Here is an 18,541-nt window from a genome sequence, read left to right as displayed (position 1 = left end):
CTAAGTGCTTCAAGCCATGTCTGCCCCCTAAGCCCTGCTGTTCTTTGCCAGCCCTTTCCGAAAGCATCACCCTCTGGCATCACCTCTTCAAGCACACTTAGTGACCACCTTCTGCTGGCTTCTCCTCTGTGTGCCACATGCAATTTTTTCCAGGGCAGTCCGAGGGTGGGGTAAGTAGCCTCAGGATGTGGCCGTGAAGGAAAGACGGGCCGAGTTGCCACAAAAGGCGCAGGCTGGATTAACAGCGAGCGGGCGGTGCCGCGCAAACGGGACGTTAGCAGGGCCGAGCGAGCTGCCAGCAGGCAGCAGCTCTTCTGTGCGTGCGCCATCAGGGCTGCCACCACCCCCAGCCGGCATCCAGGGAGGTGCGACCGGCACCTTTGGGGGAAGGAGGTGGAGGGCTCGGTGCTTTACACTGTTTCTTTTGGGTAAAAACCTCGCAAAATCTAGCTCTGAATGAGGAAGCAGCTCCTAGAAAAGGAATGTAAAGTTTTGTGCTATCGCCCCAGGATGGGCAGCGTTTGGAGGCCGTACGTTGGAGAGGCAGAGAGCCCCTCTGGCAGCAGAGCTGCTGCCTTTGCCCTGGCGCAGAGCACCTGCGCTGCGGCTGCTTGCAGCTCAATCGACTGACCTGCCTTGGGCAGGAGCAGGTCTGCATAGCAGAGGAGGCGAGAGCCTTCCTGGAAGCTCAGATGGATGAGAAGGGGAATTTCCCTTTGGCTTCCTCATGATTCAGGGGGGATGGACTTCCATACAGGCACCTCCCCAGATCTTGGTTTCAGTGCATGGTCCCTCAGACTAGGAAGGGAGAGCTCTGACAGCACCAGTTCCTTATGTCACTCCGCAGCACAGACACAGCCACAGGCTCGGAACAGGCATGAGGGAGAAGCTGGGATGAGAGTTGATAGGCTATGATGCCAAGGCTACAGGATTACTCAGTTTAGTATCAGCCAGGTAAGAGATGAGATCCCCTCTACAAAAAGGGAAATAGTAGATTCCTTACAGTGGGAAGTTACCGTGACTGATCCCTTGCTAATTGCTGACTAATCACTGCAACTGATGAGGTCTGTCTTGTTGCTTGTCCCAAGTTAACTATTCACAGCTCACAGGTTAAAGCATAGGTGTTTCTCTGAACGAATAAAAATGGTATTCAAAGTAAACCAAAACGCACTCCATTACAGCTAGTATTTATTAAAAATGCAGTGACGATAAAAAGCAAGCCTCCAAAAAAGTAGACAGTCATCTCTTACACCGCTGCCCGCCCAGCACCACTGAAACACGCAGTGCTACCGGCTCATGTTGCTCGCAAAACGCTCTGTTGGCGCACGGTTATCTAGAAATGTGCATAGTTTCAAGACTTGATAATGTGATGAGAGCATAAAATGGCACCAAAGTCTGTTTGCACAAACCTTCTAGATGCTCTCAACCCAAGAAAGTAGTGAAATGTGTGCGTAAGTCAGTCATAAGGTGTGCGTGGCAGTCGTGTGTCTGCTCTGCAGTCCCTCGCGTGGTCTCGAGGCCTTTGCGTGAGCTTTATGGCGTGACAGCAAACTTCTCGGAAGCCAAAGAATCACATGCCCCAAAGCATCGTTTTATTACTACAGAGTATGTTTTCTAGTTTCCAAAACTAGGGACGGGGTGAAGGCCGGGAGGGCAGGGTGTAGTGTATGTGGTGGGGGGAGAGGGAAGTGCTTGCGTAGATTGGTTAACTTCACACGTCACACACATGCTTCCTCTTCCTGGCAGTTTGTTTCCATGCTGAGCTAGGGAAAATTCTGTGGAGCTGCTGTGCTGACAGCCTAGATGAACATGGACTGTTGTATCTGCTGGGACTGCAGGTGCTCATTCCAGCTGTGCCAGGTACACACACTGCTGGGAAGGAGCAGGAGTGCTGACATCAGTGATACCAAGGGAAGGGGGATTATACCACTGAATGGAGGTGTACAAATGTTTATGGAGTTTGGGCACCGAGCTTTCCAGACTCCTTTCCCTTTCCTGAGCTTGCTCAGCAGCAGCTGTAGCTGTTAAGTATGTCACTGTACGTGCCACATCTCGCAGAGACAGCGAGTAAAGAATCAAATTAATTCACCTGCGATGGAAAAAGAGCCTGTTGTGGTAACTAGTGTAGGAGATTTGCAAAGACAGTTGCTGTGAAACGTACTGCCTCCTCATCTTAGACCTGCACTTATTTAAGCGAGCAGGACGTGCGCGACTGCGGTGTGTGCTTTACTCTGCTCACAGGAATTGAACCTTATTTCATGAGAAGCAGCTACTTGCTAAGTTCAGGATGCTTTCCAGTAGCCTCTGTCTTCATCTCTCTGTGCGTTATGGAGAGGGAGCACCCTAAATCACCTGTGGCTTCAGGTTAGCCATAAGCACTAGAAAACAAGTAAACCAAAGTTGAAAACACCCTGCTTAGAGCACTTAAATTAGCATTTGAAAAGGACCCATCAGTATTAACAAAACAACGTCAAGTAGTTTCTTACCTAGGATAGTCATAAATCAAAGCTACTTACTGTTACATGGCAGTGGCCACCAGTACATTTATGGGGACACTTAAGTGCTCTGAGGCCAGAAGACTTCATGAAAGCAAATGAGAGAAACATGCAGGAAAACACTCCGGCTGCAGCAACAACTTCAGTTTTCCCAGTGGCATCTAGTCTTAAAGTTTATCTGTTAGGACTGTGCAGGTTGCTGGTTACTAGGAGTTGCATTGTATAGGCTTAAAAAACGTGGACTTCTGGGGGGGCTTGGTGTGACTTCTATTTCTGAAGTCAGGGAGAGCTGACACCAACTTCCGTGCATGACATAATTAAGCCCTTAGGCATGCAGACACCGGGCCTCGCTGTATTTGAGTGCTGAGATCAAAATGCTGGAACATGCTTCTAACATCGTAAAAGGTATCGTTCCAATCAGCCACTAACCGCTCTGTCTCTACACCCTGTTCCACAGAGCGCTCAGGGCAGAATGCTGGGCAGCTGCCACCTTTGTTTTGAAAGTGGTATGTGGATGTGTCCCACCTGCAGGCAAGGGAAGCAGGAGCCATGTGAAGGGATGGGAGCTGCCTCTCCGACCCATGTATTCCACAGTTCTCTGTGCTGGATGGTAAGGTTCCCGAGCTGTGTTCTTCTCCTGCCACCTCCTAAACTCAACAAAGGAGGTCAGGGGGGCAGACAGACACCACTCTGAAATCTTAATCCTTGACTTATAAATAGTTGCCAAAGAACAGCGCTTTCAGCACTTGCTCCGTTTCCAGAGCTCACAGTTGTGTGGTGTGATGACAGCAGCTGTGAATATTGCAGAGCAAGAAGGAAAACAACCCCAAACATAAAACCACCTCTGTGGTCTAAGTAGGAATCTTTCCTCAAGCTCAGGGTGAGGACACAGAGATGAAGGTACTGGCAGCGTGGAGAAGTCTGTCCTCTACAACCACGCACGGTTATCAACAGGGAGAAGTGTCAGGAAGCCGACAGGGTAAGGCAAAGCTGGAGTCGGGGTGGCTGCATGGTACGTCTGCTGCGGTCTCCGAGCCCGCCAGCTGAGCAAAGGCAGTTCTGTCCGAGGCTGAACATGAGCTGTGGTCATCTGGGGGCGGGCGGCATCTGGATACGACCTAGGCCCTTGAGAAGTCTCCCCTCTGCCCACCTGTCTTACTCAGCAACTTCACCTCTTCGATCACAATGTCGTGAGTGACCGCTTTGCACATGTCGTACACCGTGAGGGCAGCCAGGCTGGCAGCTGTCAGAGCTTCCATCTCCACTCCCGTCCTCCCCCAGGTCTGACAGGAGCTGCGAATCACCACTGCATGCCTGGCCTCATCCAGGCTCAGAGACACGTCAACATGGTTGAGGGGAATGTTGTGACACAACGGGATCAGCTGGCTGGTCAGCTTGGCTCCCTGAATTCCTGCAATCTGGGCTACTGCCAGCACATCCCCTTTCTTCATCTGGTTCTGCCTCACCATCCCAAATGCTTTCTCACCCAGGCGGACCACAGCACCAGCAGCAGCACTTCTTCTTGAACCTGGCTTCTCTCCAACATCAACCATCGTGGCCCGTCCTTCCTCATCAGTGTGAGTCAAGCTGTCAGAGGCACGAGGTACCTTGGTGCAAGGCCCCGAATCCCTGGCACAGAATTCAGATCCTGGACTTGCCTCTTTGGACTGACAGTCCACAGAACCCTGGCCAACGGGAAAAGCCTCAAGGCACTTAGTGTCAAACGTGGTGCTTGGGTCCTTCTGGAAGACACGGCAGCCTCTGAGCTGGGTTTGTAGAATTCCTGTCATTATGTGCCACTGTTGCTCTGGGTGAGATCCTGGCAGGAAAATTTGTCCTGTAAGCTTATTTTTCATTAATGCTTTTCCCATTTGTTTGGGTAAACTTGCTGTCAAAGTCAGCCAATGGCTAAATGTGTGGCCCCACTGTTTTGAATTTGGGGGATTCTGTAGGGCCTCTTGGCATAGTGGGAATGACATCAATGCAGGCTCTGGGAGGGAAAAGAAAAACCAACATGAGAATGCATCTTACTAACGGGGAAGCTAAGTCTGCAGCAGCTGAGAACCCTGTTGGAGCACTGCTTGGGACTTTCTGTATCGTAGAAGCCTCAGTGTCTACAAACATCCACTTTCATCCTCAAGCTCTTTCTCTTCTCTCTCATCAGTTCTCTGCGTCTGCTGGGTTGTTATTACAAACCCCAAGACTCGAAACACTTATTTTGAGGTCCCTGACAAGAAGAAACAACTTGCTTTCAAAAACTATCAGTGCTTATTGAGAAACAGCAGCCAAAAAATGCTTATAGGAACATCAGTTCTAAAGAAAAGCCAGTCACAGCATCTTGGCTTCCATGTGAGACTGTCCCAGCACCACTCTTCTTTCAAAAGGCTGGCAGGGTTGAAGGGAAATTCTTGCACTTGGATTCTCAACTCTGCCTCTCCAAACACCTTCCAGCACAGGCGGCTGCACTCCCTGTGTTCATCTGCAGGGAAGGGTCGCACCAGCACCTGGGGACAGCAGGGACCCAGCGCGCCGCGTCCACAACGGCACCGTCTGCGAGCTCACAGGGTGGCTCTGTGATGGGAACCTCAGTACTGCCAGCTCGTACCATGTTAATGACAGCTGAAGTTTAAGCACTGGAAAAACCACGCTCCCCTCGTGGACAGACAAATTTTAAATCTACTCAGAAGTATGTTCCAAGTTGAGCTGGCAGAGCTCCCAGCTGGCAGAGAGGTAGAAAACCCTCCTGCCCCTTTTCACCATTTAATCCCTTCGTTCTGGCATTTGCACAGGGCTAAATGCCAAGTGTCAAGACAGGAGGAGTCTTTTTCACATAAAAGCAGTGATTTGCTTTGTATAGACTAAGTGGCTAAACCCTAGTTTAACAGCCTCACTGATAAGTATGTTTCTCTCTCTCTCTCTTTTTTTTTTTTTTTTTTTTTCCCTTGGAGCTCCTGCTCTCTGAGAAACTTGGAATTAGGCTTTGCTCAATAAGCTCTGGTAGCTTTGGTAGCTCTGGTATTCAGGGACTCCCTTACAGGTGAATCAAAGCAGCTTCCTGCCCCTTGCTGAGCCACCTCTGCTGCCCAGGCCTCACCTTGGCCTGTCTGCACGACAGTAACAGGCAGTGTGCACGAGGCAGTGGCTGTGCCCCCTGCCCTCTTGTTATTTAAAAAAAACCCAAACAAATCTCTTCCTTGTTACTCCCAGCCTCTACAAAAACAAGATGGATGGACTTAGCACCTTTTCCATCCAGAGTACTCTTCAAACATTGATCTGAAAGTGCCCATTACCATGAAGGTTAATCAACCATCCATTTTTTTATTTAATCACAGCAATAATCTAAACTCAGGCAAAGGCCCTTTTTGATCACAGCTGATGGCTTATCCCCTAAAATTAAGATCACTGCAAGTTTAGTGGTAATGTGTTTACCCCCAGAGCAATGGGATTAAATGGACATAACTTTTGAGTGTAACATTGCTCTGCTTTAGAAGAGCACAGAAAATGTGCTTATTCCTCCTTTCTTTCCTTGTCTCCTTATACAGCAGGGCCTAACATGAATATTCCTTTTAAAATCCAGGAATTCAAAGTACTCTGTTCTGGGTTCCTTGATTATCTTTCAAGTTGAAGCTAAAGCCCTGGCATGGTGTCTTGTCCTCGGGAAAAGCTGGATTGCAAAGGCAGGCAAGGACTTACTTCTGCAGGGCAAACACAAACGGGAGGCGGCAGGGAAGAGAGGTACCGTTTGCGTGGGCAGAGTTGGTGAGTAAACGGACAGCAACAGGCAGTAATGCACGCAAAGCACCTTGGCTTTTCCTAAGAACCCACCTTTTCTTCAAATTGTACCTAGCCACCTCTATCTTCACCCAAATTGTTTATATATATATAGATCATGGTTTTCAACAGCACTTTGTGTAACGCAACTGAAACTGCATCTCCTCTTATTCTGTTACTGCACCTGAAGTTCAACCATGTTTGTTTCCAGCTAGCACAGCCTGGGGGGGTGGGAGAGAAGGCAGGAGATACTTAAGGAAGAAATTCCCATAACTGAAGTGAACCCATGAGGAGAACAACCTGCCAAATGGAGTATTATTATTAAAGAAAACAGGATACAAACCATGGAGCAAAGGATCAGACAACAGCAGTGCAGGGAAAAAGCCAGGTTTGGCTTACTGTGACTAGCAAAACCAATTAGTGATTTGCACAGCATTCATTAAATTAATTCCATACACACACCCCCCGACTGCTTGCACACCAGCATTACTTGAAGTTTGTAAGTAATTCAAAACAAAACTAGGAAATCTCCTAATGATTCCCCACGTGTCACAGTGGGATAATCTACACTCATCTCCAGTCTCTCCACTGATGCGGTGACTGCCAGCACTTAGCCTCGCAGGGACACGGAACAGCTGGGAGAGGACCTGGACAGGCTCCCTCTTTTACTGTATGTCAGATGCTGTTAAAGCACTTTTCAAAAGGAAATGGGATGGATGTGATCTGTAGACATCCAAACATTGCTATGAAAGCCAGCTTTAGAGTGCAGGGATTCTCTGCAAGGCATCTTGAAAAATTAGGTAGGTCCCAGTGAGTTGTCAAGAGTTTAATATCTTAAAAAAAGACAGGTTTTCCTCTTGCAGCAAGTCAATGCACAATTTAAACAAAGGTTCCTCTTTCTCCTGCAGCAGTGGCCAAATACAAGAGAGCAAAAGCAAGCTGAGAGACAATCTTGCACCACTGAACCCATTCACCTTCAAACTCAACACGGGAAGTGACAGCACGTTAAAGAGGGGCAGCAAGAGAGAAGTAGTCCCAGCAAAACCAGCAACTATGCTAAAAGACCTCTGTAGGTCCTGTTTCCCAATAAAGGCAACACAAGTACTAGCATCTTGGTTAAAAAAAGAGCAGTTGTATCACCTAGTAGCAAAGACCTGCAAGTTAATGCATGTTACCCTTGCCCTCCCCCACGGTACTGGTTTTAAAAGCTGTGTGACAGCTAACCTGCTCCAGAGCATCAGTAGGAGGATGAGACATGGAGGAGGTAAAACCACACTGAAGGAGATGTGAAAAATCAGTATGAGAACGCAGCAGTGCCACACTGCTCGTGAACAGAGCTTCAAGCAGAAGGCAGAGCTAGCAAACATCTGCAATAGACACAGCAAGGAGAAGAAGAGCTCTTGCCCCTAGGGCTGGTTAGAGATCAGATACTACAGTTTCCGTGACTGTGTTCTGGGCCTTGCAGCAGTGAGAGGACGTTTCCAAAGAATAAAACCCCAAGATTCAGATTCTCAGGTAAAGTAGTGGTGAGGTGGGAAAACTTGCATTTCTGGAAGGCTACTGTCTCTATACTTTATAATTAAAGTTGAATTTCTTCATCCAGGCACAAAATGCCATATAAACATCAAGGATACAGCATGGACATTTGGTCGGTTTCATAAAACTCACCCCAAACTGCCTTATTAGTTACTATACTATTCTTGTTAAGTACAAAGGAAGCGGATAGGAAATGACATAGGAAAGCTAGTGGATCCTCATGGAAAAATGTAATAAACTTTCAAAACGAGAGAAAACAAAATCAGCGCTGTCACTGAGAAGACTGGGTAAGGCTTGGTAGGGGCATTAAACCTTTCCTCCTCTTCCACTTCAGTGTAATTTTAACCACAACTGCCTTCTAAGAGACCCATTTCTTTGCCTAAACCTAAGCCAGGACCAAACACAAGTTAAACATAAAAGCCCAATCCACTCTGCTCCCCCAAAGACAAAAACCAAACAAAATCATGGTATGTGTGTATTACGTACTGATTTGTCACCCACCAATCAGGATCATTGGCCGGTTTTTCATCTGGGAGATGTTAAACATGCCTAGAAATAAAATAAGGAACACATAAAAATCCTAGCTTTTTAGGTTTTAAGTCATGCATCTGGTTTATATATTTAGTTTTCTGTTCTTCATAGTGCAACCTGCATGCTATGAAAACCAAAGCTCAACAGAAAGCGAGGGAGCTGGAGGAGAGGGAATGTAGCGTGATATTATGTAAAACCACAGCTGCCAGAGTCTCCAAGCATCCAGCTTCTAGGGGGCTATCATGCTGTAGAACCCTTTCCATGATCTACCTACTACAGAATTCCACCAACTTGGGGCTGTCTCGTTTCTTAACAGCAGCATTTAAAAGTACTAGTTGTATGGACAAGCTGTTAGCAGTGTTCCAGCTCAAAGAAGTCCCATCACAGAAGTCCTCAGGGACAACACTGGGATTAACACAAACTGGAAGAAGACAGACAGTGTCAGGTAAATGCTGCTGATGGCAGTGCCCTTACTAGAGGGGAAAACACCCCTTGCCCCCCTGCCCCTTTCCAAAAATCAAAAATTCAGAAATGAAATGAATGGCCTAAAAGAAAAGGAACCAATCCCTCCACCCCTTCCCTTATGTTTACAAGGCACTATTTTATCTGGGTCAGAGTACTGCACTTTGCAAATTAGTCAGCGCTCAGATTAAAAAACTTCCTTTAAATCTGTTTTATGTATCACAAAAAAAAAAAGGCAAACCCAATTGTGAGTAATCTGGCAGAATCTGGAAGTGAACAAAAAGGCCAAAGCATTTTTTTAGTGTAAAGGGGACTATTCCATGATCCCGAAGCCAGTTCATGTACAAGAGGTCAGCATTCCCAGCTGCAGCCAGATTAGGGTTCAGTTCAGACGTGACTGAAACACAGTTTGTATCAAGAGAAGTTCAGAAAAGACCAATACAGCCTGAGAGCCTGACTGCATCATCACGGACCTTGTGTCATGACCTTACATAGAGCACTAGGTGAGTGGCTACCAATTTCAATTTACCTTTAGTCCTTATTTTACAGCAAACTAATTTTAAGAAAAAAAGGATCCAGTACAACTCCATCAATTTTTGCTTAGCTTTACGCTTTGCTGTTGTTATCATGAGCAGTGGTATTTGCATCTGTGAAGACAAGTCAGTCTGAAAGACTTGCAGACAGTCTGGATTCTAGCTCACGTGGAAAATTAGAAGACTCAAAGCTGACATCCAAATTTCAGAGTAACTGCAGGACTGGTATCTTACCAGCTTTCTACCAGACATCTTTGCCAGATGGGAAAATTCCTTCCTTAGTTAATGCAGCTTCATTCAAGAAGCTTTTCCTTCTTTCTTTCTTTCTCCTGGCAAGTCAGTGCATCCCACAAGCGTACCAGGACATTGTTTTCCCCCCTCATTGCTGTTATTTCTCAGGTACAAAACAAACATACCAGCATGCTGTTTCTTTTTTCTGCCCACTGCTGCTCCAATGATCTGAACCAACTCTTCCTCTGAGGCACCTGACCGTAGGTGATCTCTCAAGGACACTTCTGAATTCCCAAAAAGGCACACCTTTTTGAAGAAGGAGAAAGAGAAGGGAGAAAGAGTAAAATAAATGGCTTTTACAAGTATTTCTTACTAACCCCAGAGTAAAGAGGTTGGAAGAGGCCTATCTTACTGAAGAAAGAGAAAGTTTATGGCGATTTTCTTTATCTCTCTTCATGTAAACAGGCAGAGGCAGCCTGGGACGTTTATGTAACCTAAACCCGTTGGGCCTTCAGGCTGCCTCGGCCATCTGACATCAGGCAGCAGCACAGCTGTTGTCAGTATCAGGTGACAATGCGCAAGAGCCAATTTTTAATTGAAAACTTTAATTTTCCCCCAGAAACTGCCAGTTTCAACGTGGCAGGAAATGGTTAGCCCTCTCACTTCTACAGCCGTTGAGCGAATGTACAGGCTGCTCTTGAAGGAGGAGAGTTGCAAGAAGATGTTTGGGGAAACAAGACTGGATCCTCGTGGAACACAAAAGCCCAGCCCTCACAGCTGCTTGGACCCTTTTTTCATGGGAAATCATCTGCTTGTCACATGTTTAAGATGACTCTGAATCAAAGATTAAAATAAATATTTATATTTACTGGCCTTGTGACCATGTTTTACAACAGAAGTTAACTATGTTAGCAAAACAGAGTAACCAAAAAAAAAAAAGGTGATGTAACACCTCCCTAACAGCCCAACAGGCTTGAACAAGGACACATACAGGATAGATAAACTGGAGTTAGCTGGTAATAATTATGCGTCTTTCCATCCCAGTCTGCATCCCAGCCACTTTTAAGGGAAGAATTTCAACACTGCTTTCGCTGCACGAAAGCAAAGAGAATCACGTTTCGTTACCAACCTTTAGGTTCCCGTCTGCTGTTATCCTCAGCCGATTGCAGGATCCGCAGAAGTGCTCCGACATGGAGGTGATAAAGCTGACCTGTCCCTGGAAATGTGGCACCTTATAACTCTAAAGAAATGCAGAGGAGGAAAAGAAAAGAAGAAGAATCAAATATAGAATCCTCATTTTTAAAGCTCCACTTGCCTGAAGACCAGAAGACATTCTAACACAGATTTTCTTCAGTTCTAAGATCGCATGGCGGGGGGGGGAAGCGCAAAATCAGCTTTGTCAGGGGTTCTGGTCTATTCTGCCCTGTTCCTAGAAATTCACAAACGTGTAAAATGTTTGCTCTTGTAGTTATCAGCTGACAGGTTATGCCTGCAGGCATATTCTTGCTCAGATGGCCATGAGCCATAGATTCATGTAGGCTAGAAACCCCCCTCGTGACACTGCACGCTCTAAAGAAATACCGTTATTTCACTGAACACCATCAGGCTTGTTAACGTGCAGTCGTAGCCAGACAAAAGTTTCAAAAGCTGCAGGTACAGGATACAAGCCTGCCATTATTTATCTCTGTCCAAGGCATCTAGCAAACATGCTGTATTGCTAAAGGTAGACCGTGAGCAGGGTTTAACAGGAGCCCAGCCACATGCAGGCAGCCTGACCAAAATCCCAGAGTTACTGAGTATTTTTTAATTTGCTTGTCAAATATAAATGGCAGACTTGAGTGAATTTGGGGATTTAGAGTTTTTTTTAAAGGATGTGGGCACATTTCATATGTTCTTTGACTAAGCCTACCTTGGCTGTGCTGGAAGCTTCACAGGGCAATTTCTCCAGTTCAGGCCATCGCTGCCTAATTGTATCAAGCATTTCTTTGTAGCTCACCATCTTCCTGAAGTTCCATTTATTGCCTAGAATTAACAAAACCAGCATAACTTTAGACTGTGGATTTTATTTTTTTTTTTTAAATTAGCAGAGAACCACCTTTACATTCCCCACAAATCTCAGTTTCCCCTGTAGGTGTCCCAGCCCCAACTAATCCTGCTACTAATCCTTCTCCAGCTTATCCAGGGAAGACAGATAAGCTGTGAAAAACACAACATAAAACTTAAGGCAATTCCTAATTCCCAAAACAGCTCACCAGAACTTGCAGAGACAAACCCACGGGGTGAACAACCACCAATCAGATTCATCTGTGTCCAAGACACGCTCCACGCCACTAAGGATCTGGAAGCAGGACCGCTTACCATCAAAGGGCATGTACTCTATGAACCGCACATCAAGGGGCAGATCCTTTGTGAAATCCACAAAGCTCAGCAGTTCATCCTCATTGAAGCCTCGCATCACCACACAGTTTACCTGCAGGAAAAGCAGACACCTGAAATCAGTGAGCACAGTATGACCTTCTGCCCTCTTACACAAGGTTTCGTAGTCCCTGCAGAAGGCAAGGTAGATAGGAAGAACTTTTGGTTTTTTTGGAAAGAAAAGGTGGCAAGAGAAGCTGGCAGGTTTGGAATGGTACAGATGATCCTTTCTGCCAAACCTGCCTGTTAAGTTTTTGCATCCAAACTAAATAAAGTTGTTAAAGTTGCCTGGATAAATGGAAGACTAATAACAGTGGGGTAACAAAGACATTGTCATACCCACCTAAGGTATGGCAGCTTTGACTGTTTAAAATGACAACGTCACTCCCCAGCCCTACGTTGTACGGCTGCTGTGAAAGAACTGGCAGGGTGGCTCCTCCAGCTCTCCTTTTAGCCGATGACAGGCAAATGCCCCCAACCAGGCAGCGTTCACAGCACACTCCGTAACCATAGGCTGCAGAATGACTAGCTCTGCCTTCCTCCAAAAGGAGTTTAAAACTAAGTTTTCCGCACATTCCTCATAAATGTTAATTATTCCAATTTAAATGGTTTAAGGCAGTCCTGTCTGCTTTATCTGAAAAACAACAGATAGCTGTGCAGGTGCTAAAACCTTCCCTGTTAGCACGGCAGACTTATATGTCCGAGCATCATGCATCATCATTCTCAGGATCTTTCAGGAAAGCCTAAAACCTCGTTTAATTTCAAGTCTTTTTCATATCTCTGTAGCCTAAGCCACTTACACATCTTCCAAAGCACAGGTGAAAATAAGGAAACCACAACTGCAGAACTGCAAACAGCTGAGGTGGGGTGAAGTTTCACGTTACAGCTAACCTGGTCTACCTGCACCCCCAGAGGAGGACTCCTTTCCCCTCTCTCCCACTGGCACCAGTCAGAGCCTGCTGTAGGAGATAAACCAGGAGAAAATGAATGCCTTTCTGCAGGGCAGTTTTCTGCCTGTTAACTCCCCTGGCCAAGTTCACAGATGGGTCAGACAAATGCCAAATCAACAGAGGGGGTAGGAAGAGGCAAGTACAGAGCAGGACCAGCCTGTAGCCTGCAGCTAGGCAGTCAACAGGCTTTGTGGCAGAGTGAAGCGGTACGCTCAGCTGCGTGAGGAGATGATATGAATTGCCCCCATCACTTCTTGATGTGATCTTCAGGCTACTAACACTTTTTTCAGTCAAATAAAATTTTTCTTTAGGCAGTCTTAACTGAAAATTATTCACAGGGGAAGCAGAAATAATTCCCCATCTGGTGAGCTGTATCTTTTATCACCATTTATGGTAAAACACAACAACTCCAGAGTATATAAACACTGGCTTTACCTTAACAGGACGGTAGCCAAGTTCAGTGGCTTTGTGGATTCCTTCCATTACCTTGTGAAAGCCTAAGATACAAAAAGAATAAAAATTTATTTTTCTTGTTTAGAAACAGAATGCAAAAGGAAGTTATTAAGTACAAGACAAAAGATGACAAATAAAGCCCAATCTGATTCAGCAGACAGGGCTGCACGTAGGACGAGCTGCACATAAAGAGACTTCAATGCTACACACCCCCTCCCCAAAGACTGCCAGTGTTACTGTGGTCAAGTCAAGAGAGATACATTTTTTAACTGGTATATGGCTACTCAGAAATACTGGTATGCTCTTCTGCATCTTTGGACATCCATGTGTAATTAGCATATGATTCTCCACTTCCCCACAATTCAGCTTTGCCTTGTGCTGTTGTTCTTAAAGGGAGTGGCAAGCCTTAGTGGACCACCTCCAGGTGCAGTGAAGAAAGAACACTAAATCAATGTTTATTTGATAATAATAGCACGTGTATGTTCTCTGAAATGGCAGAATCTCACTGTTTTGAAACAGACAGCAATATTGCTAAGTGAATTTTAAAAAGAACTTTCTAAAGTATGTATGGAGGGGAGCAGGGTTAGGAACAAACAAAAGCCCCTTGATTCCCTGTGCAACCCTGGCTACAGATGTAATGGGCATCCCAAAGCTACTGTCTACCCATTAGTTTGAAGATCACAGACAGCATTTTACAGGATTGCCATTTTTATGATTTTTTTAAACATGTAAAATTCATGAGCACAACTTGGGGAGGGTATTAGAGCATTTAGGAAAGAAATTTGTTTGGCCTTTGACCCTTGAAAAGAAATGAAACGTATCAGAAACTGCAATGACTTCAAGGAACGACGTGCCTGGTCTCACTGTACCAGAACTGTCAGCTGCTCCCAGACACAGATATATAGTTAATGTAGGGTTAAGTATCTTCAACCCCTCATGTACCTTCTAAATTTGGAAGAAAAATAAAGCAACAATGTTATTTTGGAATTCCAAAGGCCTTTAGGAAAGCCTCTTAATCATCTCATTCAAACCACACCTTCTGTCAACTTTATACAAAGTTAAGACCTTCCATCATGGTATCAATTTTACATTTGACCTATTATTCTTTCCCAGGCACACTCACCAACTGGCAGAGAAGAACCAAGAACGAGACAGGAAGCTACCGAGCTCTGGGTACGCAGTTCTGGTGAGTGGGCGTGCTCAGGTGCTAGCCCTGTGTTTGTGAATGCCTCTCCTGCCCTGTCAGGTGCTGGAGACTGCGTTCCCTTCCTTTTCTGCACTCCGAACTCAGGTGTGAGACACCAAACACTGTCTGAGATTGAGCTGCTTCTTCCAAAGCTGTAGTCTTCCACAGCAAATACTTTATGGATGCTAGCAAAAGGGCAGTATCTTCCAAAAGTTGTGCTGACAATCCCTGTGCTGTTCCTAGTTCCATGTTTTTCTGCATAGGTCCATCACACTCCTCTTCCTTATCTACTGGAAACTCAGATTCTCTAGTGAAGAGATGATACCTTCATTACCTGTTGGTGCTTTACCAGAAATAAGCCTTTCACTTAACTGCTTAAAAAACCTTAAAAACTTAAAAAACCTTTCACTTAACTGCTTTCTGGCCAGTAAAGGCATTATAAAGCATGAACACAGGAAAGCAGAAGATGCTAACTGTTTTATAAGCAGGTCCTAATGCTAGTCCTGGCTGCAAAAGAGAGGCGAAGATCAAGGAGAAGACAGCAAACTAACTCCTGCAAGCAACTGTTTGAACTTCTAACTTGTCACCCTTCTCCTTCACCACCCACTGGTTTTCAGCATGCCCAGGAAGTGTGCAGCAGAGGTGGTATAGCTTTCATTCCCATTAAGCAAGTTTGCAGGTTGAATGTGGCAACAGAGATAATGATACACTGGTGTAAGCATATCCCAGAGCCAGGAATGGGATCAAAAAGCTCTGCAACAGCTCGAAAAACCTTATGTGCAACTTCAGGATTGCAGAAAGGTGGAGCTGAATTTAACTAAAAAGGCCAGGAAGCAATCACTAGCAAGCAGCAGGTCAAAACTGCACGTCTGAATACTCGCAAGCTTGGGCTCAGCTCGCTGTAGAGGTATGGAACAGGGTTACAGCTCCCATTGCAGCCAACTCAACATCCTTCTCCATTCTGCCTCTCAACTCCTGCCACGCTATCACAAGAACATGGTTTAGAACAGCTATCAAAAATCTCTACAAACAAACAAACAAAATAGTAAGCTATTCTGATTAACAACAACTATGAGCTTGTATCCACTAAAAGATTTTGGGGGCAGGGTAATTATTTAAAATAAAAATTTGTTACAGTAAGAAAATAAAAATCTGTAACTATGTTTCATGTTTTGAAGTTGCCTGTTTTCTCTTTATGGAAAGCTGTTAGGAGTTCATTTGTATTGCCACACTTACTGAAACATCTTCTAGTTTAAAGTTCTTGTGTGGTAATGGAGCAAAAACAGTAAAACCAAAACATTTCAAAATATCAGAGCAGAAATGAATACTAAATGTCATTGTGCCAGGAAGTATTGTCAAGGCACAGAAGCTCTCTAAGTTTTTGTTTGACATTTCAAAAATGACAACCCTTCTCCTCTTCCATCCAACGAAAAGTTTCTGTATTTTCATCCTTTTAGATTTCCAACTTTAAAACAGAGAGAACCTGAGACACATCTAGAACAATCCCAAGTGGGACAACACCTCCCAGCATTTAATCCTTACAGGAAGGAAGGCTTCAAGAAAGCCTGGCTACCTACAAGAAAGTAGTTTTTATTTGTTCATCCCTTAGAATGTGGTAGATGGGGAGAAGTGCAAATATTATGGTTCTCTGATGTGCTTTCACACATCAGTGAGACCCCTGATCATCTCACAGTCATTGACTCCATCCCAGCTGTTTGGGAATAAAAGAAGACGTAATGCAGGTCACCTGCACCAAAGACACAAAATTCCAGCCTCCTCTGAAAAACCCTAGAATGAGTTTCTGGAGGAGCAGAAAAATCGATTCCAAATTTCTTGAGCTCCTGGTTAGCTCCATAACCAGATGTCACCTTGACTTTCCACAGAAGTTACCAGCCTGTAGGAATCTAAGACCAGGAATCCCTCTCACCTTAACAGAGCTATATCTTGTTGCCTCTGGAACTGCCACAGGAGACAGGGTAGCACAGTAGGGCAGGCACTTTATTCTCTGCTCATTCCATACCTGGAAATCTCCTATTAAATAAAAAACTCTCAAAAAAGAATTTTTTTACATAATTTCAGCCCTTAAGAAGAGAAAAAGCCCAGCTCAGTGTTACTGTTTTTACCTGACTGCCACTTAAAAAATACTATTTGGTGACTTTATTTTCTTCCTTGAAAACATTGATTCAGAGAAGCTTCCCTGTTCATTCTGTATGTTATTCAACTGAGCAACTTCTCTCTTTGTGGTTAGAGACCTTTTTTTTTTTTAAAGGGGGAAGAGAACATTTGTATAAATAAAAATTACCATCATCGTCCACCAATAACTTTTAGTTTACTTTATAAACAGCACATTTCTAAAAACTTCCAATTGGACATGAAGAGCTGTGGCCACATAATTCAGGAAGCTGGAGGATCAGGTTTGCCCCTTCAGTAGCAAAGGAAGGGCTTGCTGCCAGCCAATGTCACAAACCAGGTAATATTCAAATGCAGAGAGCAGAAGGAAAGAGCACAGCCAACACCTGCTTGTGATCAGATGCTCCCAGATACTTCTCTGGGAGCCAATTGTGCCATGACACAACCAGATTAATGCAACAGCCTACGCTGGAAGGTTAACGCTCCAGTCAGATTTATGACAGGAACAGATTTCTGCACCGTGATGTAGAAACATGAAGAAAGTGCTCTCAGAGAGACTGTAGACAAGGACACCTTTCTGCACCTGTCAGCAGAACTTCGATTTGATAACAGAGTGATACAGGCCTTGAAATTCCTTCTCACAACATCCCAGATTCCTACCAGCCCTTGCCCTAATTTTATCTTACGCAATTGCGCCATCTCGTGGCTACTTGGAGGTTTGACTGAATTAAACGTCCAGGGTGACAAAGTTGCATTACTGGGCAGAAACAGCACGAAACGAGATCAGATCAGTTTTAGGTTGGAAAGAAACCCAACTGTGAAGTTGAACTTCACGATGAGGATTCATTTAAACAGTGATCTGTAACACTGAGCACATGCAAACATTTTTCAAGCTCTGTTTGGAATTACTAGCTGAATCGGAGAGAAGTTACAAAGCTAGCACCCCTCCGCAAGTGACCTCAGGCATGGTTTATGTTTATTCCTAGCAAAAAGTAGTGGAGGTAGGGAGCATCACTAATCACGAGTGAGACCACTGCCAGCATGCCCCAAATATAACTTCTGGAAAATGCCACGATTTGTGATAAGAAGTTCAGTTCTTGTGGCATCTGGAACAGGAACATCTGTTTTTTGAACAGTATTAAGAACAGCAGCACACAAGACCAAAACAAGATTCAGAGAGTCCTCTTGATACCCATGACTAACCAGTAACCGGCCAGTTACTGGCAGCTGTAGTCTCAGTCCCACCAACTGTGGTGAGTTGGACATCGTCTACTCCACCAGCTCAAATTAAGGGCTCTACCTGCCTGAGGATTGTAGAAAGAAGGAAAAAGAGTCACTATCAACCAACCCCCTGTAAGCTACTTTTCTGAGCCTCAGGATAGCAACCCACTCCCCTCCCAAAATAACAGAGTGTGAAAGACAGGCCAAACAACTCACAACATTACTGCAAGTATTAACACGGTGGCCTTAGCAGACAAGCCTGTACCTTTCCTGCGGACAATGAACTCAAATTTAGCTGGGACCAAGGTATCCAGGCTAATGTTAATGGCATTCAGTCCTGCTTCCTTCAGTCGGGGCAGCAATCTGGCTAAGTTGATCCCATTGGTTGTCACAGCAATGGTTTTCAGCCCTTCTAGCTTGTACAGCTGACCTAGAAAAAGTAAAAAGAACACTTTGAAAAGAAGTAATTCAACTGTAGTTACACAGAAAACCCAGAAGAGGATATGTGAAACAAATGAACAAAACAGTATCACTGAGGGTGTGAGGAAAACATGGACAACTTCAGTGCTTCAGCCTTCTTCCCACTGTTTTGGCCCGAGACACCTATTTTCATAGAATCATAGAATG

The 18,541-nt window shown here is 45.0% G+C and overlaps 1 protein-coding gene across 1 annotated transcript; it reads right to left on the bottom strand.

The window, feature by feature from the left end:
• Positions 1–3,613: 3,613 nt before the first annotated feature.
• MOCS1 (molybdenum cofactor synthesis 1) lies at positions 3,614–18,344 on the bottom strand (the record flags this gene model as incomplete). Its single annotated transcript, XM_010147924.1, has 8 exons — positions 3,614–4,485; positions 8,304–8,351; positions 9,745–9,865; positions 10,689–10,799; positions 11,469–11,581; positions 11,918–12,029; positions 13,360–13,421; positions 18,180–18,344. Coding segments are annotated over 8 exons (1,604 nt in total), but the record flags the coding sequence as incomplete, so codon positions are not given.
• Between the last annotated feature and the right edge of the window lie 197 nt (positions 18,345–18,541).

This window comes from Eurypyga helias, unplaced genomic scaffold, assembly GCF_000690775.1.
Source record: "Eurypyga helias isolate BGI_N326 unplaced genomic scaffold, ASM69077v1 scaffold43272, whole genome shotgun sequence".
NCBI lineage: Eukaryota > Metazoa > Chordata > Aves > Eurypygiformes > Eurypygidae > Eurypyga > Eurypyga helias.
Note: the sequence above shows the minus strand (reverse complement) of the source record. Positions and strands in the feature narration are given on the sequence as shown.